Source organism: Caretta caretta, chromosome 2 (genome assembly GCF_965140235.1).
Source record: "Caretta caretta isolate rCarCar2 chromosome 2, rCarCar1.hap1, whole genome shotgun sequence".
NCBI lineage: Eukaryota > Metazoa > Chordata > Testudines > Cheloniidae > Caretta > Caretta caretta.
The window spans coordinates 260,354,541-260,378,867 of NC_134207.1; the positions used below are offsets into that span (position 1 = coordinate 260,354,541).

General features: G+C 42.3%; 1 protein-coding gene across 2 annotated transcripts in view; it reads left to right on the forward strand.

Moving 5' to 3' along the window:
* Positions 1-3,639: 3,639 nt before the first annotated feature.
* The window catches only part of GHRHR (growth hormone releasing hormone receptor), a 43,857-nt gene continuing 23,169 nt past the window's right edge, over positions 3,640-24,327 (forward strand). Inside the window, exons 1-3 of one of the 2 annotated variants that reach the window (XM_048842186.2) lie at positions 3,640-3,776; positions 12,422-12,524; positions 13,148-13,255. In XM_048842186.2, coding sequence (XP_048698143.2) covers positions 3,720-3,776; positions 12,422-12,524; positions 13,148-13,255 — 268 coding nt within the window. In that variant the 5' untranslated portion in view covers positions 3,640-3,719. Of the gene's footprint in view, positions 3,777-12,421; positions 12,525-13,147; positions 13,256-16,377; positions 16,664-24,327 lie in introns of those variants that run through there. The other variant, XM_075126032.1, reaches the window with a different exon arrangement.

Below are 24,327 nucleotides of genomic sequence, written 5' to 3' on the forward strand. Positions count from 1 at the left end.
AGGTTTTTCTCAGGTTTCTGGGGGGTGAGGTCTTGAGCCAGTGCGTTTTGTAAAACTTAGAAAGGAACCCCTCAATATTAGAACCCGTCCCTTTTTGTTGGCAGAAGGGACCGCACAGATATGGCTCTAGGAGAAGCAGGAGATGCTGGTGGAGTGGAGGAGGCTGGGATTGGTGGTAACAGACAAGAGCAGACAGGTGGGAGAGGCAGAACTGTGAAGGGCACTGAGAGATGTTCATTTTCACCTCTGGCACATAATGAGATCTTTACCATCACAATCTTTACAGTCAACTTGCTTTGTCTGATGTCAGGCCTAACCTCACTTTAGCAGCCAATATCTCACAAACTGATAGCGTGAGTGGCTATGGCTTGCTGAAGCAGCTCTCACAAAAAGTCGCAACTGAAATCTTTACAGAACTGAAGGGGCTGACTTCCACCTTCGGAGAAAGTCTGAGGAATATGCAGTTTTCTTCCGCTAGAAATATGATCTTTCCTTCATCTCTGTCATCTTCTACACAATCTGCCAGGTCTAGACACAACTTGGCAGACCGAATGCATGTGCAAAAGCAACAGTAAGCTGCTGATCACTGGTTCCGTAACAATGATTGGAAAGAAAATGTACTAGTTACTGATTTGGCACAGTGGAAAGCCTACTCAGGGGAGGGTCAGGAAAGGGAGAGCCAGGGTGGTGCATTCAAAACCAAGGTGCAGTGGTTGAGCTAGGAGGTGAAGTGGTAAGCTGTTCATGCCTGGGGTATTCTGATTCTTCTACTGTTCCTCTCAGGTAAAACCAATAAGCTCCAAGGCATGCACAGTGGGAGGAACAGTGTGGGGGGAGGGTTCTTTGAGAACTGCAAAATAATGTTTTGGACAAAAACTTATCAGGCTGGCTCTGATTTTATTTGAACCAGTCCACCTCTCCTTAATTACAAACAGCTGAAACGTCACATAAAACGTTGACAGTAGACTAGAATTCATATGAATAAAATGTCCATGCTGCAGAGAATCACAAAAAAGGCCAGTTAAGTTAAAGAGGGGAAGATGGACCAGGACTTTCAAAAGTGACTAATGACCACGGATGCTTCAATTTTGGGGTTTCCAACCTGAGACACCTTAAAGGGGGCTGATCTTCAGCAAGTGCTCAGCTCCCATCCTCTGGAAATTGGGGCCCTTTAAGGTATGTCAAGGCAGGCACTCAAATATTGGGGCAACCAAAATCAATAGCCACTTTTGAAAACCTTGACCAATGTTTTTTGTAAGGTATGCATTAAATACACAGACAGATGAATACTCACACCACATAGATGCATACATACTCACAGTGGGTATATGAATATATGATTACCTGCTTCCAGGGTGATCAATGAAATGGTGCAGCGGGCCTTGGATCGAATCGACGGGGCTATGACACCTGGACCAAATGAAGTACATTCTAAGGTACTATGTGAATTAACCCCGTAAGTACTGGCATATTGCAGACCTCCCAAATGGATACTTGGCAAAATGCACTCTGATGAAGTAGGTATTCACCCACGAAAGCTTATGGTCCAATACGTCTGTTAGTCTATAAGGTGCCACAAGACTCTTTGCCTTAATTAATATTGTATCTCTCTGTAGAGAGAGGATGAAAGAGCATGTAAGATGGTGCACTGTGACATCAAGGATTTATTTGGCATGGGATTGGGGTGACTGCACTGCTCATGAGTGGTATTTACAGGAGTTTCAAGGACTATAAGGAAGCAACGTAAAATATCAGAAAGCTGGTAAATCTCCCTGTTCTAATTTACTATTGGAAATGCTCTAATTAGTGAAAATACTGCATTTATTTAGTTCCACATATTTATTTAGTTATTTGAGGTAATCAGCAAATGTTAATGGCTGCTTATAGGTTAGGTGTGTATCTTATAGCAGCAGTGTGGCCTAGTGGCTCGAAAGCTGGACTGGGCCTCAGAAGACCCGATTTCTCTTCCTGGTTCTGCCATTGGCCTGCTGGGTGACTTTGGCAAACCACATCACTGCCCTGTGCCTCAGGTTCCCCATCTGTAAAATGAAGATAATATTTACTGCCTTTGTAAATAAATGAGGTCTATGCCTGAAAAGCTCTCTCTATATATAACAATGCCTGTGCTTTTCCTTCCCTGACACTTTCCATTATGAGACCTTGTTTTTAGTTTCTTGCAACTTTGCCAGACTGTAACCATTTGGGCTGAAATTTTCCATGCCCTGCATCTGCCTCAGGCTGAGTAGTTCTGGAAAATGCCATCCAAAACAGTTCAGTAATGTCTGATAATAAGATTAGAAAAAAATATGTTGTTTTGCCGATGTTAAAAAACGTACAAATATTTGGTTGAGAAGCTCTGGAGCCTGCATGGTTTGGCGCAGGGACTTAAAATTTGGCCGGAAGGTTGCTTTGCTTTCAGGGTTGTGCCTTTGTTGTCTCCATGAAAATTTGCACAAATTACACCAAGATATAAGCCTCCGAGAAAAAATTCTCAGTTCACACATGCTAGCCAAGGGAGTTGGAGTTTGGCAGCTAAATTCTCCAAAGATTCCATCTGGACTGAGCATGCTCCATCCCCTCACAGCTCCTACATGCCAATTGGGATGTATATGTGCCACCCACACAGAGCAACTAAGCATGCTCCAGCCCAGGGCTGCATGGACTGAACCGGGCTTTCCCTGGTTCTGGGCTGCCGGTGGCTGTTGTAGCATCAGGCACCAGATCTGAGAACAGGGAGACTAGCTGTCCTGTGCTCTCAGTGCTCCTCATCTGGGAAGCTGGAGGGGAAGGAGGAGTGACAGATGGGAGCAGGGAAGGGGGAAGATATTTGGGGCAGGGGGAGAGGGACTGGGGAATGGGAAGGACAGTGGCAGGAGCTGGGGGAGCAGGAAAAGCACAGGATGAGTAGGGGAAGGGGCAGGAGTTGGATGAGGAGAAGGGGACAGGCAGAAGCTGTGGGGACAGCAACAGAGGCCAACTTGATTCATGCATTTCCTATCTTGTGAGTGCTTGATTTTGGAACCTTAATGTTCTTTTCATACAGATTTTGGGGATGTAATATATAGATACACTCACATGCAAGATTTCATGTATATACACACCGCGGGGTCAGAAGTTTGCCTTCAGATGCATGCACAATGTGCATTCAAACAGCAGGAGTTGTGCATATGTGCAGAATTTGGTCACACATTTAAAAAATGTAATATTATGTGTTTATGTACCCACCTACCCAGGCACACTGTTTGAAACAGGAATAAGATGCACATTTGTTAGAATGAATGAATATTAACCATCGCCATGTTTAGAGGGTTTGTCTCATACATATTTGGTTGCGTTAAATGCAGCATGGTCAATGGTAATAGATCTCTTAATACCTAGTAAAATCCTATTGTACTACAGAGGCAGAAAGAGGGGTCTCTCTCCAGAAGGGAGTGAAAGTTACCATAATCTCAGGGATGCTCACAGAGTCTATCCTTTGCTATCTCAGAACATACTGCAAGGTCAGAAAAGTGGAAAGCATGTCATTCACAGCCTCATCAATCACAGCCGAGAGAGTTGTTAATATTTAGTTTCCTCCTCATTTTACTGTTACGTCACTCCTGGGCAAAAAGATAAATGCTTCAGATCAGCAACTGATAGGAGAGGGGGAAGAGGAAAGGAAGGTAAAAGGTGCTCATGGAGGCTGAGGAAGTGGAGTATGACACCACTTGCTTCGGAACATGAATCCCTGTGCTTTGTACCATTGTGCCTTTTACTCCCTGAGTCTTGCAGCTTTTGTAAGTAACTGTGTTAAACAGGTTTTCCATCATTGTTTTCCCTAAGCAGTTAGTTTAACATTGGAACAGATGGTCAGATATGGGTCGTTTCATTGCATGAGCATCTTTTTCTTTATTTGACTTTGCTTCATATTAAACTGTGGAAGATGCTATGAAAGATGCAAACTGCAGCAGAAGGAACACATGCATAAGCTGTAGGAGCTGTGTGCCCTTGCATTTCACTGCTTTGTTACTGCGCTTTCATTATTACTGCACTTCCATGGAAGAGAAACAGCATCGTTAATAGCAGGTTACTTTATACGTAAGTGCTAAAAGAGAGGATGACAAATGCAAAGGGGAAGGGAATCAAGGAGATACTATAAAGGCTATGAATTTAGATATTGTTGGTTAGCCTTTGACATACACAGCATTTGTAGAAGTTGACGTTTCACCTGCTTCTTTGATAACATTTAAGATAAATTAGAATGTGAACTGTGTAGACAATAACGGGAACAAGAACAAAGTCATGGAATCAACAGTGCTGGAGCTGCATGTGCCAGGGTTTGATTTGGCTCCATAAGTTCATCGATGTAAAAAGAAACTACCTATCATGCTGACCTTTTGCTTCAGCCAGTTGCTCATGAGCCAGGTTACATGGTTGTACATGAGAAGAGTAGCGCTTTGTGCGATTGTTTACTTAAATTATGTTCGCAAAAAGAAAAGGAGTACTTGTGGCACCTTAGAGACTAACCAATTTATTTGAGCATGAGCTTTCGTGAGCTACAGCTCACTTCATCAGATGTCTGATGAAGTGAGCTGTAGCTCACGAAAGCTCATGCTCAAATAAATTGGTTAGTCTCTAAGGTGCCACAAGTACTCCTTTTCTTTTTGCGAATACAGACTAACACGGCTGTTCCTCTGAAACCTTAAATTATGTTGTAGTTTAATTCATGTTACGGTTGAATCCTTTCATTTCTTTTGAGCAGCGTTTCTCAGTCTTTTAAGGTTGGTGACCCCTTATTTCAAGTCCAAAAAATTTGCGACTTCCTCACAAGTAAGAATGAAAAATGTATCAATTATAACAATAAACCTATATAATGTGTGTGTGTGCGTTATGAGAGGGTGAAAGAGAAAACTTGATCTTGAAGGGCAAATGCGTGCAGGGAATGAGGAGTGAGATTTTCTTTGCTTTAGATTGTAATAAAACTTTCAATGCCTTTCATGACCCTGGGGTGGGGGTTGTAACCCACGCTTTGAGAAACACAGTATTACAGTATTGTTTTGTGTGGGCGGCACGGGATCTTCTTTTTGTGTGTGGAAAGAGAAACAACACTATGACGTGGAATGATTGGGAACATAAACTTTATCTGTCTGCACTTGTAGTTCTCTCTGCTTGCACCATATAACAAACTCTGCTTTGCAGCAGCACTCTATGTGGAGTGCAGAACCGTTCCTCATGAACAGGGAATCTGAATCTAGTCCTTAGTGGTTAACCATACTCAGCGTTGAAGGACATCAGAAAGATCTGGGTGTTACAGTGCTTTCTTCTGAGCTAGATTCTGCCACTGTTACTCAAGTTGAGTAGCACCATACTTCACAAAGAGTCACAAAGGGCCAACTCACAGAATAAGATGCTACTCAGGGTGTGTAAGGGTGGCAGAGTCAGGCTCTTACTGAACGTTAGGATATCCTTATTATTATAACTGACACTAGCTAAGAAAAGGCTGTTTTAACTTAGCTGGAAAAACAACCACCCATTCTCAGCCATCAGTATATCTGAATGGTTTGGGGTAACTTTTCAGCGTGGTTTTAAATACAGTACTTACAATATTGAAAACGCCTCTAAATTTTGTAAACTTAAGTTTTTTTACATTTTGTATTAGTTGTTTGTATTCTATTTATTGTAGTACAGTGTAAAAAAGAATGCAGTGACTGTGCAATGCTGAAATCCATGAGAGAAAACAACGGCAGATCACAAGAAAAACAAAATTCAAATCAATGGAGCGCAAGGTACAATAAAACCACACAAAATAATCGGAATAACACACATTCTAATCCCAGAGTGTCAAGTATTTGGTTGCTCTCCTGGGCCAGATCCTGCATTCATTACTCACCTGAGTATTGATTTCACATGACTAGAGGTTGCAAGAGTAGCTTGATTTTCAGAGGGGCTGTGGAACCCACACTTCCAGTTGACTTGGTTACTCAATAGCTCAGGAAACAAGCTCTACATTTAGAATATAGCCTGATTTACTTTTTTATTTCAGACAGCTTAATTTTACAACATCAGCAAGATTAATGGTTTATTTACTTCTTCTTGCAGGAAAATAATCAGAAATATTAATCACGATCTCTATACAACATATCGAAACATGTCTGATTGTTTTGTTTTGTTCCCACTGTACTGTGCCCTGGGGGGGAAATATGATTGATCTCATAGAAAAGAATATTGGAAAATCTTTTCTCCTCTCCATTGTAAGTGGGGCTTCCAGCTTCCTTAAATATACCAATATCAAAAGAGAAACAATCTTAGACCTGATCACTACATACCTGCCATGGCTGTGTTTATTTTCTATCCCCACTCCTGCCATATTTGCTCTTTCTCTTTCTGACTAATCAAAAAATCCTGCTTTTTCTTCTCGGATAGATTCTGCTACCCTTCTTCAGGTTCAGTAGTGCTATTCCTCATGAGTAGACCTATTGATTTCAGTGGAACCAACCATGGAGTAATGTCCTGCCCACTGTGTGAAAATGGCATCAGAATTTGGTCCTTTGATGGTAAAAGCTCCCTGCTCCTGCGTGGATTCCTCAAATGTACCAGCAATATTGGCTCTCATCCCCTAACACCCCAAATCAGCTCTGCATAAACATCATGCTCAGAAGCTGAAGTCTTGACTTTGTATGAGTGAACTTGTCCTTTCCAACATGGGAGGGAAGACTCAGTCTGGGACAGGTTCTGCTTAAATCAATATTCATTTGTAACAAGGAGAAATAGTTCTTATACTTTTTAATTGGAAAATGATTTGACATTACCAGGATATTTTTATTCTCTGTGTATTCCAAACTGTCTTTATTCTTTGACGGTGATTAACCAGTGGCCTTTGTTGTATCTGATGTGAGTGAAAGACCATTAGAGTTCCAATGTCACAGTGAAGGCATTGTGTAGATATATTTAATAACCATTTTAATATGCTAAAGTCCTTGGCCAAAATTTTCATAAGTACCTAGTGATTTTGGATGGCCAATTTGAAATACTTTCATGGGTCATTTTACAGATAACAGCTGTGTAGCAGTTTCTGAAAATCAGGCCCCAGTATGATGCTCAAGTTGGGCCCACAAAAATGGAGTCCCCAGAATCACTAAAAGTCACTTTAAAAACACTAGGCCAGGAGGCTGTAATCAGACCTGGTTTGGATGCCGTATTTTCTGACACAACTCTAAAACCTCAGCAGCTGGGGCAACTTCAAGATTTCTAGCCCTGAGTGGGCACAAATTGTGTGCAAGATATAATGGGGACTAAGGATCTGCTGCATTGTGCTAATGCACCTTCTTAGCTCATATTATATACACTGTGCTAATGCAGCTGTGTGGGAAAAGACTGTGTGTGTTGACTCTGAGAGGTGCTGAGAGCCTCCTGTGAGACGTCAAGCGCTCCCCGCTTCCCGAAATAGTAAGTTCATGAAATGGTACCTGCAAAGCTTCTGATCCTGAGTCCCTTAGTCTTGCAGGCAATCTCAGCCCATGAGTTATTCCACAGAGTTTAGTGGGACTATTTGTTCTGTGCCACATGAGCAATCATTCCAGGATCAGACTCCAGGATCACAAAATAGGATGCAAGGTGAGATGAGAGATCCTTGCTAGATATGGGCCCAAGACTTAAAGTTCAGATCAGGGTCCAAATGCTCTCAACATTTAGGAGTGTTCTGACTGTGGGTTTTGATCGGAGCATTATAGTAATAGAAGGCGGCTATGAGTATGGCTCTATCTCCCAGTCCTGTGCCAAGTTGGTATAAATTCTCACCTATTCGTCCAACCATCCACTGCCTTGGCCGAAGGCAACAAAAATTGAATATTCAGTCGCTTCCATAACCCGAATTCAGCTTGTGTTAGTGTAACGCCAACAGACCCCAATCGTCGGGATCAAACTGGGGACCTCTGGATCTAAGTGCATAAGCCTCTACCGCATAAGCTAAAATCCAACTGGCTGTTAGCGAAGGCTGTAGAGCAGACTCAATCTCTCTCTCAAAGTGGTTTTGGTGTCACTAGATGGGACAGAACACCACCCCCAGAAGGTGTGTGGGTTACATACTTCCCCAAGCTGAGGAATAATGTCCCGAGTTTCAGAGACTTCCCAGGTGAAATCCTGGATGAGCCCCCACTTGTAACAGAACAAGGAGTAATGGTCTCAATGGTGGCATGAGATGGGACAGAACACCACACCTACAAGGTATGTGGGTTACATTAGCACAGCCAGCGGTGTAAAAACACCAGCAAATGAATCTACCATAATCACACGCGCTTACCACCAGAGGAAGGAAGTGCTATGACATGCCATGAATACGGATAAGGGAAAGGCTAACAGTTCAGAGAGGGAACAGGTAGCTTTTCAGCTCAGGAGCGTGCATGCATAGAAATCAGGAATCTGGAAAATTAGCTTGGAAGGTGCAGCAGTGTCGAATGCCAACATTACTTTCTGGCTGGCTACATGGTATTGTACGTGTCTTTCGGTCAGGGTTCTCAGTCTTGGCTCGTCCAGACTGAGGGAACAGCCGAATCTTACACCCACACTTTGGACTGGTGCAAATGACTGCACAAGGCAGTGGAGAATCCGGTTCTCTAATCACTAGATTCTAGTAATTCACAGTAAATGGAAGTAAAGGCGTACCTTGCACTCCTCTCCCACCGTATGCGTATCCAGGGTTGCTCAGATACTATGGGTGAAGTCTAAGAAAATAGCTACAGAGGATGCAGTAGACGGATGGATACATGGGCACATACTAGAACACAGAGTGAAATTGCTCCATTTGCTTGAGTTTTCTATCCGTTATAACAAATGTTAAGGCTGAGAACCTACAATTCTGATTAAAGTCAGAGGAAGCTGCAAGTGCTCATGAACAAGGCTGTCAAGGTTCCTCCCCAACTCTGAACTCTAGGGTACAGATGTGGGGACCTGCATGAAAAACCTCCTAAGCTTATCTTTACCAGCTTAGGTCAAAACTTCCCCAAGGTACAAAATATTCCCCCCGTTGTCCTTGGACTGGCCGCTACCACCACCAAACTAATACTGGTTACTGGGGAAGAGCTGTTTGGACGCGTCTTTCCCCCCAAAATACTTCCCAAAACCCTGCACCCCACTTCCTGGACAAGGTTTGGTAAAAAGCCTCACCAATTTGCCTAGGTGACTACAGACCCAGACCCTTGGATCTTAAGAACAATGAACAATCCTCCCAACACTTGCACCCCCCCTTTCCTGGGAAATGTTGGATAAAAAGCCTCACCAATTTGCATAGGTGACCACAGACCCAAACCCTTGGATCTGAGAACAATGAAAAAACATTCAGTTTTTTACAAGAAGACTTTTAATAAAAAATAGAAGCAAATAGAAATAAAGAAATCCCCCCTGTAAAATCAGGATGGTAGATATCTTACAGGGTAATTAGATTCAAAAACATAGAGAACCCCTCTAGGCAAAACCTTAAGTTACAAAAAAGGTACACAGACAGAAATAGTTATTCTATTCAGCACAATGCTTTTCTCAGCCATTTAAAGAAATCATAATCTAACACATGCCTAGCTAGATTACTTACTAAAAGTTCTAAGACTCCATTCCTGTTCTGTCCCTGGCAAGAGCAGCATACAGACAGACACAGACCCTTTGTTTCTCTCCCTCCTCCCAGCTTTTGAAAGTATCTTGTCTCCTCATTGGTCATTTTGGTCAGGTGCCAGCGAGGTTACCTTTAGCTTCTTAACCCTTTACAGGTGAGAGGAGCTTTCCCCTGGCCAGGAGGGATTTCAAAGGGGTTTACCCTTCCCTTTATATTTATGACAAAGGCCATGATCAAGGAGAAGCCAGAACTTTTAAATCATCCACAGTAAATGAAGCATACATGTTTAACTCAGGGGCATGTGGTAAAAGTTCTCACGACTTTGGAGACTAAACAAAAAAAAAACCTAACGTTTTCTTGAGTCTGTGAAAAAGTCAAACATTTATTTGTTCTCACCTTCAATATTTCAGTGGACTTCCAAGGCCATTTTCACATGCAGACACCAGTTACCTTTTTCCAGGAGAAGTTCTTTTCACTGTGCAAGTGGGTAAATCTGAACCGTGCTGAGATCTTTCTGGACACAGTTCACTAAACCAATAGCGTTCTATAAACTATCCATTCATTAAAAGATATGCCTGGTTCTCATGCTGGGAACCTATTTCCTTCTAGGTTTCAATACACAAGGACCAAATCATGACCCTTCAGCACAGATGACTTTCATTACTGATTAAGGAACACAGCAAAGGAAGGACACAATATAAGCCTGCATGAGAAATTAAAAAGAGACCGTGTGTAGTGTGGGACCGACTCTTTCCCAGACACCTTGAATTGACCCAAGGGAGCTTCTCTCTAGCAGACAACAAGGAAAACTCCATACATTTAAAGGTGCAGGACACAGAAAACAGTATCCGAATATCTCCACTACATTTGTATATTCACATACACCTCAGTTTCACTGGTCAGTTTCCAAGTCCTGAAGTCAAAACAGCCGTGGCTGTGTACAGAATTCCATGGCATGGAATCCTGGATCTAATCTCTTTTTTCCCCTTACACATGGGACCTAATCCTGCTCCCATTAAAAGCAATGGCAACATATTCAGTGTCTTCATTAGGAACAGGAACAGAGCCTCAGATGGTAAACTAATAAGCAATCGGTTCAAAAGGTCGGTATATCAGTTCAATATAAGGATGTTAATATGAATGGAGAACACTGGCTTATTAAAACCACTACGTTCTGCCCTCTGAATGACCTGAAAGCAAGATATTTATTTCCAAAACTCGCTGAATATTTATCCTTCCTGTGTGAAAATGAGCCGAGTCGAATTTAATCAGCCACCTGCTCAGTGGGTAGATTTCATCCTGTTTTGATCCTTTTTTTTTTTTTTTTAAAAAGAATGCATTGATAGGTAACACTTCTTCCCTGACTGGTAAGGACAGGGTGGAGGCAGCGTGGAGGAGTCAGCAACATGCGTTGATATGCAAGAGTTGTCCGGCTGGTGCAGAGAAAGATGGTGCTAGGTGATCAAGGGGTACGCTGCTGCTCCTTCAAAGAGGAGTCATGTGCACTGCTGGCTATCACCGGCAGCACGCAGTAAAGCTGGGTGGGAAATGGTTTTCCCTTCCTGTGAACAAGACTGAGATTTCAGAATAGTTTCTGTTCAGCAGTGGGATGAAACCGAGACCTTTTGACATTTATTGTTTTGAGAAAAAACAGAGAGGGAAAAAAGGGGGTGTTATATCCTAGAATATCCAGTAGCTCAGTGGTTACGACGCTTGCCTGGTATATAAGAGGTAGGTTCACATCTGTGCTGTACTTTATTCGGAACAGGAACTTTACTTCTCATCACCCAGGTCAGTGTCCTAGGCTAATGGGTATTCTACAGAGGAGTTCTCTCTGACTACAGATTCTGTCCAGGACATCAGAAACCTCTCCTGGACACAGGGATGCTGGAACAATTTCTATAGTGGGAGTGCTGAGAGCCACTGAACCTAATGGTAAATCCTCTATATAATGGAAACCACTTCAAGCCAGGGGGTGCTGCAGCACTCCCTGCCCCTCACACCCTTAGTTCCTGCACCTATGCCTGGCCAAAAGTTAGTTGAAACCGACTCTTTCCTACAAAAAGTTTTGGTTTTGACAATTTGGCATTTTCTCACACCCCCCCAGATAAATAAATAAAATGGTTGAATAATCCCACTTGGCTCTCGCACAATGTACTTGCCAGCTGGCTGGGTGCCTTGGAAAATCCAGTAGATTATGCCTGCTTGTAGCCATTGTGCTCTGGTCCTACCCGACTTACCGGACCTCTTCGCAGGTTGAGGTCAGAATCCTGATTTGGTGTAGCAAGGGGGAGAAGGGGGGAAGCCTCTGTGCACATCTCTCCCCCGCACCAGAGCACACAAACAGCAAAGGGTAGGATCTGTCCATCCGAACGTATGTTTGTGAGAGCCTCAAAGCACGGAGGATTATATCCTGCCCATAACATCATTCGAGCAGGAGAAGGGCAAACAGAATGAGAAGGCAACAGAGCAGCTCCCTTTGGAGTCAGTGGCAGGAGATGCTTGTTAGACACAAATCTTGTAGAGGGCAAATTGTATGGTTGATGCTTCAGTGATGAAAAACCTTCCGAGTCAATCTTTATCTGGGCACAGAGTCTCAGCTATGAAGTTTCTGGAGCTATGCCAGTTGACACCAGCGAAGGATTTCTCCTTTGGTGTAAATCAGCATAGCACCACTGGCTTCAACAGAGCTCTACTTATTTACGCCAGCTGAGGATCTGGGCCTATATAGTTGGGGTTACATGATGGAGTGGTGCTGCCATGGGGCAGAAGGCTGTGAAATTTTCATTCCTAAACCGCAAGTCAGGGCTAAGCACCCTCACGGCAGCTTTCTCGTTGCAGGTGGTTGGGCACATCCATCCAGAATGTGACTTTTTAGCTGAGCTGAAGAAAAATGAGAATGAATGTCTGAGGGGCGCTGAAAATCATGGAAATGAAACTGCAGGTATTGCATGTAGAGCTCAAAAGGGCTGCGGGTTGGACAGTGAAGTGCAAAATTGCCAGGGCTGTTGAGAAGCGGTTCAGAGAAATGAGTGAGTGAATCCTCACCACTCGGTTCTAGACCTGAACTCAGATCCTTGGATTCCTTCCACGGGCTCCCCATCACCCAGTGCATCAAGTGCAAATGATTTGGTCTTTCATTCAGTGGCCCACCTCCCTTTCCCCTGGTCTACCCTCGCTGTTCAGTTCTTGCATCACATTCTGCCACCCACTGGTCCTTTCATTTCCTTCTCCCGCTCCTGATTCTGTGCCTTTGCCACACTGCTCTGTAGGCATGGAAGTGTTTCCCAGCCTGAGTGCACTGCGCCACCTCCCTCTCCTTGTTCCGTTCCCTCCCCAAAGCCTTCGCTTTCTGTGCTGCCTGCAAGAAGTGAGCTAGAAAAAAATAAATGAATGGGACCAGCAAGTTGGACACATACCATAATATGAGCTTGCTGCAGTAATGCGCCTCCTTCTTTACCCCCTCCTCATGCCGACACACTCTCGCGTATTGCATCATGTCTAAAATTTGACTTTTCATGTGGACATATAAATATGCTTTAAAATGTGTTTTCCCTTCCCTGGCAGGTTGCAGGAAAACGTGGGACAGGCTACTGTGCTGGTCAAATGCAGAAGCTGGTGAGACTCTCACACTGCCCTGCCCGAAAGTCCTCTTTCACTTCCTCAAGGAGCCAGGTGAGGGACCCGCTTTATCTATTTATTTTAACTGTGCATGTGACCATTGTGCTCATGAAAGTGAGGGACCGAGAAAGTGGCTTACATGCGAGTGAGCCATGCTGCGCTAAGCAGAGTTGCCACTAGGTTGATTTCAACAGGAGCTGAAGGTGATCTGCAGCTGATATGAGGTCTTGCACATCTCCCATGATGGGGCCTGGTCCTGTAGTCCATACTTAGGGCCTGAGCTGAAGAACGCTGACGTCAGTGGAAAGATCCCCATTGGCTTTAACAGGCTTTGGGATCAGCCCATTGTGTAAACACTCCTGTTGAGTTCATCCACAGTGCTGGCTGAGTCAGGATTTCAGCACAGGATCATGAGAGCGTCAAGCTATGATAAAGCGTGAGATGAGATGAAAGGATGAGGCACAAGTGATGTGGTTGTTCCTCAGGGCCAAGGGTTGAGATGAGAAGCAGAACTGTGTCATTAAAATGGCATATGCACTGGGCCAAACACAACAGGCACTACCCAGGGGAAGTCAAAGGCACTTACTCCAGAGATGACTTTGTCCCTGTAACTCACTACAAACAAACATGTGGGAGAGGAGGGGGAAAATGATCTTCCAGGAAAGATCTAGATTTGGCATTTTCAAAAAGGAAAAAGTAATCTGCAAAGCTCAAACTCCTGCCTCCCTGGCAGCGCCTGACACGTTAGTTATAAACGAAGGATAAGGCAAATCCCTTTCATCTGCAGTTTCATTTCCTGCTCTGGGAGTCTTAGGTTTATCTTTGATCCATCTCATAAAGCTTTCTGCTGAAAGTCCCTTAATAACCAGCAGGACAAGCCCGTTGCACCAGAGAAATCAGCTACTAATATCCAAAAGATGTTAACACCAAGGAGGGAATGGGTGCAAAGTGGTACAAGGGGTGTGTGTGTGTGTGGTGTTGGGAGGGAGATTGAATATAATTAGGAGGTCAGAAAGAACAAATATATAAAACAAAGGCTTCAGGAAGAAGGAGTATTCATGCTTAGACACAACTACAAGATTGGTCATTTCTGACTGAGAGGAAAAACCCAAATACAACTAAAATCCTTGTCTGTACAGCCTGAGTGATATTTTATAGAATTACCTCAAAAGCAACAAGAACTTTTGTTTGCTAGTACCTGAAGATGCACCTCGAACCCTAAAAGAAAAGCAGTGACTCAACATGAACCCCAAGAGAATAACGGGGCAAAGCCATTGACTAGACTGTGCAGCTACACTGGTGCAAAACGTCAAGCCCAAATGAAGTGATTTTGGTTGCCCTGATAAAAGAGCCCTGAAGTATAATCGAAATGCATCAATCTCATCACTTGTGTAGCAATATTTTATAGAGCCACCTGCAAAACAATTACTTTTTTTTCCATTTGATTTATTATCACATTGAAATGGCCCCAAAGAATTATTTTTTCTAATTGTATTCAGTCCCCTCTCCCTCAAACACCTTGCACCAAAGAATTAATTTTTTTAATGATATTCAATCCCTTCCCTCCTCCTCCACTCTCTCTCTCTCTCTCTCTCTCTCTCTCTCTCACACACACACACACACACACACACCATGCACCTCTTGCACCCACTCCCTCCTTGGTGTTAACATTTTTTTGGATATTAGTAGCTGGGTTTTTTGGTGTGACTGGTTTTTAAGGGGTTTTCAGCCAAAGGCTTTATGAGATGGATAAAAGTTAAAAATCTTATATACAAATCTACAGTGGATAGTGCCCTGAAAACAGTAACTTCTCGCACATGTTCCTGCCCCCACCCCACCACTCAAACATTTTGCTTTTGTCTAAACCAGAGGAAGCAGTTGAGTGGAATACAGATCATAGCACAATGTTTAAAAGATACACTAGCCCAACCTTTAAACAATAGTGATAGCTCCTTTTGAAAGCATTGCCTAAAGGGGTTGCCTCACATACAAAAAAGCTCAACCAAACAAAAACTTCTCTAAAGTCTTCTCATCAGTTTACAAAGATGGGACATAGGCCTCTTCATAGGCTCAATGCCCGTAAATTGCAAAGAAAGTTTTTGATCCCAGTGTACAGTGAAAAAAATAAAAATTTAAAAGACAAAAGCCATAGCTTTGTGACTTCATGAAAGACAGAGGTACAGACTGTAGCCTCTGACATCCTTATCTGAAGAAACAGCCCCATCCCACACCTCCTCCTCCTTCTTTCCTGACATTTTTTTTTATCTACAGCTGCCATGTGCATCTGCTAAACAGGCTGTTTTTAATCACATCAACTAAAGCTTTAAAAATAAACATCCATAAACTTTTAAAAGTTTAACATGAAGAACAGGGCATGGGGAGAAGAGAGCTGGCCTGCCTTTTAGGGGAGCATTGATACAGGACTCAAATATTGTTTTAGTAAAACAATTTTGTAGCCACTCTTTGCTAGTTGTCATGCTTTACCATGAACAAGCATTTGTAATACAAAAGATTTCCCCAACTTCTTGAGGCATTATTTCTCCCATAATTGTGACAATTTTTCCAATCCCTTTTCACCGGGCTATCAGAAATAGCAAATAAATCAGATTCTCAAAATTGTTGGTGGATGACATACTTGGACATTGACAGGGTCCTAGAGAATTATTTTTTTCTGTTCTTAGTTAACACTTTACATTTTACTTTTACACAAGCTGTAACCCTGGATACTTTACAGCATTGAATAGTAGAATACAGATGAACAACCTGAGAAAGTGCTGAAAACAGAGGCCTTGTGGTGGACTCCAGCCCTAATGTAACGGGACTAGGGAAGAAGTTAAAAGGCATAGCTGAACAGGAAGAGGGTATTATTTAAAGAGGAGATTTGAGGAAGCGGGGGGAAGGGGGGACTTTTAAAAGTTTCTGATAGTTTATTTTTAAAGCATTATTTAATGTGATTAAAACACTATGTTTAGCAGAAGCATACAGAGACGATGGCAGTTTTAGATTAAAAAGAAGCCAGGAAAGGAGGAGGAAGGAGTTTGGGGTGGGGGATGTTTCTTCAGATACCAGTGCCATAGGCTACAGCCTTTATCTCTGTCCTTCATACAGTCACGAAGCTATAGCTTTTGTCTTTTATTTATTTATTTTTTTACTGTACACTGGAATCAAAAACTTCCTTTGCAGTTTACAAGTGTTAAGCCTATTAAGAGGCCTATGTCCCATCTTTGTAAACTGGCTTTAGAGAAGTTTCAGAGTAGCAGTCGTGTTAGTCTGTATCCGTAAAAAGAAAAGGAGTACTTGTGGCACTTTATAACAAATTTATTAGAGCATAAGCTTTCGTGAGCTACAGCTCACTTCATCGGATGCATGCAGTGGAAAATACAGTGGGGAGATTTTATATACACAGAGAACATGAACCAATGGGTGTCACCATACAGACTGTAACAAGAGTGATCAGGAAAGGTGAGCTATTACCAGCAGGAGAGCGGGGGGACAGGGGACGGGACTTTCATAGTGATAATCAAGGTGGGCCATTTCCAGCACTTTACAAGAACAGTGGAAGGGAAATAAACAAGGGGAAATAGTTTTACTTTTTGTAATGTCACATCCACTCCCAGTCTTTATTCAAGCCTAAGTTAATTGTATCCAGTTTGCAAATTAATTCCAATTTAGCAGTCTCTCCTTGGAGTCTGTTTTTAAAGTTTTTTTATTTGTTAGTCTCTAAGGTGCCACAAGAACTCCTTTTCTTCTTGTGAATACAGACTAACATGGCTGCAACTCTGAAACCACTTGTAGGTAGGTAATCGAGTGACCAAAGAGATTGAAGTGTTCTCCGACTGGTTTTTGAATGTTATAATTCTTGACGTCTGATTTGTGTCCATTTATTTTTTTATGTAGAGACTGTCCTGTTTGGCCAATGTACGTGGCAGAGGGGCATTGCTGGCACATATCACATTGGTAGATGCGCAGGTGAACGAGCCTCTGATAGTGTGGCTGATGTGTCCCCTGAATCGATATGTGGACACAGTTGGCAATGGGCTTTGTTGCAAGGATAGGTTCCTGGGTTAGTGTTTTTGTTGTGTGGTGTGTGGTTGCTGGTGAGTATTTGCTTCAGGTTGGGTTCATGTCTGTAAGCAAGGACTGGCCTGTCTCCCAAGATCTGTGAGAGTGTTGGGTCATCCTTCAGGATAGATTGTAGATCCTTGATGATGCGTTGGAGAGGTTTTAGTTGGGGGGCTGAAGGTGATGGCTAGTGGTGTTCTGTTATTTTCTTTGTTTGGCCTGTCCTGTAGTAGGTAACTTCTGGGTACTCTTCTGGCTTTGTCAATCTGTTTCTTCCCTTCAGCAGGTGGGTATTGTAGTTGTAAGAACGCTTAATAGAGATCTTGTAGGTGTTTGTCTCTGTCTGAGGGGTTGGAGCAAATGCGGTTGTATCATAGAGCTTGGCTGTAGATGATGGATTGTGTGGTGTGGTCTGGATGAAAGCTGGAGGCATCTAGGTAAGTATAGCGGTCAGTAGGTTTCCGGTATAATGTGCTGTTTATGTGACCATTGCTTATTAGCACCGTAGTGTCCAGGAAGTGGATCTCTTGTGTGGACTGGTCCAGGCTGAGGTTGATGTTGGGATGGAAATTGTTGAAATCATGGTGGAATTCCTCAAGGGCTTCTTTTCCATGGGTCCAGATGATGAAGATGTCATCAGTGTAGCGCAAGTAGAGTAGGGGCATTAGGGGACGAGAGCTGAGGAAGCGTTGTTCTAAGTCAGCCATAAAAATGTTGTCATACTGTGGGGCCATGTGGGTACCCATAGCAGTGCCACTGATTTGAAGGTATACATTGTCCCCAAATGTGAAATAGTTATGGGTGAGGACAAAGTCACAAAGTTCAGCCACCAGGTTTGCCGTAACATTATCGGGGATACAGTTCCTGACGGCTTGTAGTCCATTTTTGTGTGGAATCTTGGTGTAGAGGGCTTCTACATCCATAGTGGCCAGGATGGTGTTTTCAGGAAGATCACCGATGGATTGTAGTTTCCTCAGGAAGTCAGTGGTGTCTCGAAGATAGCTGGGAGTGCTGGTAGCGTAGGGCCTGAAGAGGGAGTCTACATAGCCAGACAATCCTGCTGTCAGGGTGCCAATGCCTGAGATGATGGGGCATCCAGGGTTTCCAGGTTTATGGATCTTGGGTAGCAGATAGAATATCCCAGGTCGGGGTTCCAGGGGTGTGTCTGTGCGGATTTGTTTTTGTGCTTTTTCAGGGAGTTTCTTGAGCAGATGGTGTAGTTTTTTTTTGGTAACCCTCAGTGGGATCAGAGGGTAATGGCTTGTAAAAAGTGGTGTTGGAGAGCTGTCTAGCAGCCTCTTGTTCATATTCCGACCTATTCATGATGACGACAGCACCTCCTTTGTCAGCCTTTAGAGAAACTTTAGAGAACTTTTTGTTTGGTTGGTCTTTTTTGTATGCGAAGCAATGCATGTAGGCAAATCTTTCAAAACAAACTGTTGTGTACTTTTGGCTACAGAGCTCACTTATATACGCCAGCTGTGTTCATCATAAAATACTTTAATGCTCTGCCAGGCATGGTTAAGGTTAGTTTAAATAAGATATTTTACACCACATAGTGGTTGAACAGATAATAGAGTTAACATTCCATTACATCTCCCCCTTTAAGTTCTACATTCCTACCATTTACAATATTTATACCATCACACTGTCTTTGAAGTTCAGTACTTATCAGCCTGTTGCACGTCTCTGAAAAATACTTTTTTTCTAATTATGTGACCCAAATGTGTGTCAACTTGGTATTCTGGCTGTCCATTAGTTGCAATGACTGGCAGTGGTTGGTTTGGAATCTCTAAGTTGTCTTCTTTGTGAGCCACTTTGGCCATCTGTAGAGTTTGCTCTGTTGATTGTTCTTTCTGAGGAACAAACTGTAGCTGGCAACAGTTTCTGTTGAACTCTCCACTGTTAGTATCGATTGTTAGGGGGCTTATTCCTTCACCCACTTACTCCCCTGGTCCTTCTCGCATGAACAGAGAGCAACAATACCCGAAGTCCAAAGGTGCAAACAATTCAATGTTTATTGGGGTGAACTTCCAGCAAGCATGATTCCAGTTTCCTTCCTTAGTGTCCTCCTTCCCAGCTCTGACACCACAGAGCCTTACACCTGTGTCCCTGTTCCTATACCTGCCCTTAGCCAAACATTATTCCAATTTCCTTACCCCCATTCCCTGTTCCCATTTCCCCTCTTTAGCAAAACATGATTCCAATTTCCTTACCCCCATTCCCTGGTCCCATTTCCCCCTTTAGCAAAACATGATTTCAATTTCTGCACCCCCATTCCCTGTTCCCATCTCCCCCACCCACACACCCATCTCCTCCCACCCACGCCCACTCACTTCCTCATTGACTACAGATTATATAGTAAAACTTGAGTTCTGTTTAGCTATACCTTAACCAATCATTTTCCTGAAATTTAACTAACCAATCCTAACATATTGTAACATGATTATGTAACCAATTATATCCCACCACCTTAATTAGTTTACACCCAGCAAAATTAATTATACAGCAGACAGGAACAATCACAGAACCAGACAGAGATTATACAGACAAACAATAGCAAAGTGGGAACTATAATGACAAAACAATACAGAAGTGAGGATTTCACATCCCAGCTATTGATAAGTGAGTTCTTGCCAGACAGGATGCTATCAAACTAAGTTTCCTTTTACATTTTCTAGGCACTTCCCTTTCTCTGGAGGTGATAGGCACTATCAGGACAGGATTCTATTTCTAACAGCCCAATAGCATCTTATTTCAATGTGACTAGTTTGGAATGTGAGGATGTGACCGGTCGCTTCCCAGTTTATGGCTGCCTCTGTTGCTTAGCTAAAGGCCTTAGCCTAAGAACAGGGCCCCAGACTGTCACAGTAATAGAAGGCCCAAACACCAGCAGACAGTGATTTTGATTCTCTTTTGTACCTCTATAACTAGCCAAGTGATAAGAATACACCTAAATTCTTAAAGTACAGGCCTTTGCAGACAGGCCTGAATATCTATATCCTAACATCGATCACATATGATATGGGTGCTAAATTCTTTTTCTTTATGACAGCTGGAGTTGTCTGTTCTTTTCCTCCATCCAGTCTGACACGAAAGTGGTCACCAGGTTCTAGACATGGCAGTTGTCCAATTGAGTGATAGTATTTTTAAAAGTGTTCATAAGCTCTTTTTAACCTTTTTATCCAATTTGGCTACTCTCTTCATGTCTGGCCACTTTGGAGACAGATTCCTCTCACAAGTTAGAATAGTAGTTCCGAGTTGTCGTCCCATCAGGTGTTGTGCTAGACTATATCCAGTTGCTGCTACTGGTGTTGATCTGTAACTCAGAAGAGTGAGGAATGGATCTTCCTGCTTTGGGATTTTCTTGGCTGTCTGTACAGCTCTCTTACCCTCTCCATTCATTTGTGGGTAATGTGGGCTGCTACTAATATGGTTAAAATCGTATTTAGTTCAAAATGACTTAAATTCTGCTGCTGCAAGTTATGGTCCATTGCCCGTTCCTAGTTGTTCTGGAATACTGAAGTGAGCAAAAGTGCACTTAATTTTTCTTGATAACATTGCAACATGTTATGTCTTTCAAGTACATTATTTCTAATAACTGGAAAAATAGTTCACAATGACCAGGCAATGCTGTCCTCTGAATGTACATAAATCTACAGCTAGTCTCTTCCCAAGTCTCTCTGTTGGAGATGTTGTTAAAGATTCTTTATGTTGTGTTGGGCTGCTAGTTCTGCAACATTCACATGCAGCAACTTTATCGTTTATGTCCTTTCTGATGCCCTGCCACCACATTGACTGGTTGTCCATTCACAGAGTTTAGTTAATCCTTGATGTCCTTCATGGATGAGGTTTAGAAATTCTCCTCTCATTTAATCTGGAATTATGATGTAATTGCCTTTAATCACGAGTCCATTTGACTTGCTTAACACACCACAAAGTTGTCTCATGTTACCTCCTTAGTGTCCTTTAAATACTTGGGCCAGCTGCCTCAATGTAACTTAGACCTTCCTGAAGTTGCTTGTCTGTCAAGGTTGCTTTTTGTAGCTGGAGTAGCCTCTTTTATGACACTGGTCCACAGCATTCACATCAGCTGTTATATCATCCTTGAGCTCACGGGTAGCTGAGTGCAATGCTGAGCTCTATGACAGAGCTCTATGACAGAGTGCCTGCTACTACTAGATTTTCCCAGGAACATACCTAGCATTTGAGTTAAATCACATAACCCTTAGCAATAGATGTTGGCATTTCAGTGGTGCTTGATCCAGGACTTTTCAGTTGATCAGGGTTATAAGTAGTTTAAGGCTGGATCCATGTAAACGAATCCAGTCCACACAGATATCTGTAAAAGTTCTCACATGCCCATACGCTTGTCAGGCACTCCTTTTCAATCTGTGCATATCGATTTTCTGCTTCTGTAAGCATGTGAGAACAAAATGCAACTGGCTTCCACTCTCAGCCAGGTTGTAGCAACAATGCACCACCTAGGCCATAGCTGCTTGTATCTGCACTGACCATTGTGGGTTGGTTCACATGCTCGTACTTGAGAACTGGAGTCGTTGAGATAATTTCTTTTACCTTATCAAAGGCAATTTCTGGGTTTGGCCCCCATAGGCAAGATGTGTTGGACATTAACAGTTCAGACAGTGGTTTGTTGCTGTTGAAAGGTCTTGTAGATATTGACCAAGGTAATTTACCATTCCCAGTATATGTCTCGGTTCTTGTACATTTGTTGGTGCATGCCATTCTCGAATTGCTTTTACTTTCTCAGGGCTAGGACTGATTCCATCTTCGTTTATTGTCCATCCCCAAAACTGGATTTGGGGTACACAGAAAATGCACTTTTCCTTGTTTAGTTGCGGTTCAGAATGACTGGTTAAGCTTAGGACTTTGTTGAGGGTTTTGTACTGTTCTTCCACCAAAGATCCATCTATCAGAATATTGGCCATGAAGACTACAGCTCCATTTGTGTTCGTTCACAGTTCTGCCATCTTTCTTTGGAAAATTTCAGGTGCACTATTAATCCAAAAAGGTGATCTTCATAAGCAAAATCTCCCAAAAGATGTAATAAATGTAGTTAGTTTAGCACTTTCTTTGGCTAAAGGAATTTGGCAGAATCCACTCGAGGCATCCGACTTAGAGAATACTGTATATCCTTTCACTTTGGGGAGAAAGTCATCCAGTGTTGGAAGGATATATTTTTCTCTCACAACTGCTTCATTAAATCTTTTAAGATCCACACAGATTCGTATTTTTACATTTTTCTTTATAAATGGTACCATTTGGGCACACCATACTGCTGGCTCAGAGATTTTCTTGATTATGCCAATACACTCCATTCTCTTTAACTCAGTTTCCACTTTATGAAATAATGGGTTAAGGTTCCTGGGAGGTGTATGTACACTATATGGCTTAGCATTGTCTGTTAATGTTATTTGTACTGGATCTCCTTTCAAAAGTCCAGTATCAACAAATATTACATTGAGTTCTTCCACCTTTCTCACTAGGCCCATCATGGCTGCCATGCTGCAGCTGAGAAGGCTTTTGTTCTGTGGTCCTTTGATCACATACACTCTGCATGCATAGCTTTTGTCGTTGAAAATTGTTTCTGTGGTGAACTAGCTCATGCAGTTCAAAATCCCTCCAGGTGCTCTGTCAGGTGACATCAGCTTTGGGCAATGTTGAAGGTGATTGTAAGTTCCTTCTGAGATAACTGTGATGCTAACTCCTAAGTCAATTTTAAAGCTAATAGTCTTGCCAAGGATATACAATTTCATTCTCCAGGCAGGCGTTTTGTCATCAAAAGTGATAGATTCCAGAACCAATGGCTCTTGATTATCTGTAATATGAGTGAACTCCCTGACTGATTTGGTTCAGCAAACAGCTGCAAAATGTCCATATTTAATGCCTTTAGTACCTGTGCACCTCTGGCTACACATACATCATCTCTCAGGATATGACTTTTTCACATCTTGTATATGTAGGATGGAATTTGTCCCTCTTAGCCTAGGAGTTCTGTCTCCTTGCCTCCGGGGTTTTATGATATTGCCTTTTAACATTCAAGTGTCTGTGTATAGTTTCTGACCTAGTTTCAGATTTTTCATGTTCATCAGGAAAGCCTATACTTTTAAAATTTTATTTTTTATTGTAAAGCCTCTCCGTAAATGATGGAAATTTTATACTGTCCCCTGGAATCTAAAACTTTGTTCACCCTTTTCAAATGATAAACATGAGAAATGTATTTACACATTTTTGTTTGGTTGGGAATGTTTTTCCAGGCTGGACAATTCAATGATGCAAAACTTTGCCAGACTTGAGATGTAACAAAGGCCTGACTCTTGGTTGCAGAATGATCGGTATTTAATTATGGAAATGAAATAATTTAGCCATTTCCTATTCTTGGCCTCTCTAGAGTGTAATGTAGAGATTCAATGTAAAAACATGCTTACGTTATTGTTAAAAGGCTGGGATAATATTGCTTTAAAACACTTTTTTTCAAATGTCATATGATTTAATTTTAATCGTACAATTAAAAAATTCTTTCGCTGAAGATACTGCAAAAGATGGCTGTCTTAGAATAAAAGGAGGAGAGGGCATGGAGGCATGGTTCTTCACATAACAGTGACAGAGGGTACAATCTTTATTTCTCTCTTTCACACAGTTACAAAGCTATAACTTGTCTTTTTAAACTTTTTTCTTTACTGTAAAACTCCTCTATAAAGTAGGAGAATATTATCCTACCCCTCCAAATCTTCACACTTTAGAAATGATATCCCCTAAACTGATGCTAAAATGAGTTAAATTAAGTAGTGTTGTATTAATTTAGATGGAATCCAGTGTTAACATAACCCTGTCACTGTCCAACATTAAACAGTTTTAAACAAAATTTGGGGTTTGGTATACAGAGGCCCCAGCATGCTTTGTACCATGGCAAACACACCATTAAAAATCCTTAACACTTTGTATTAAAGATACAGAAAATAAGGGAAACAGTTAAAGCATTTGAAATATAAAATAGCGAATAATATTTTCATTTTAACAACATCCCCTGTTCTCTTTCCCTT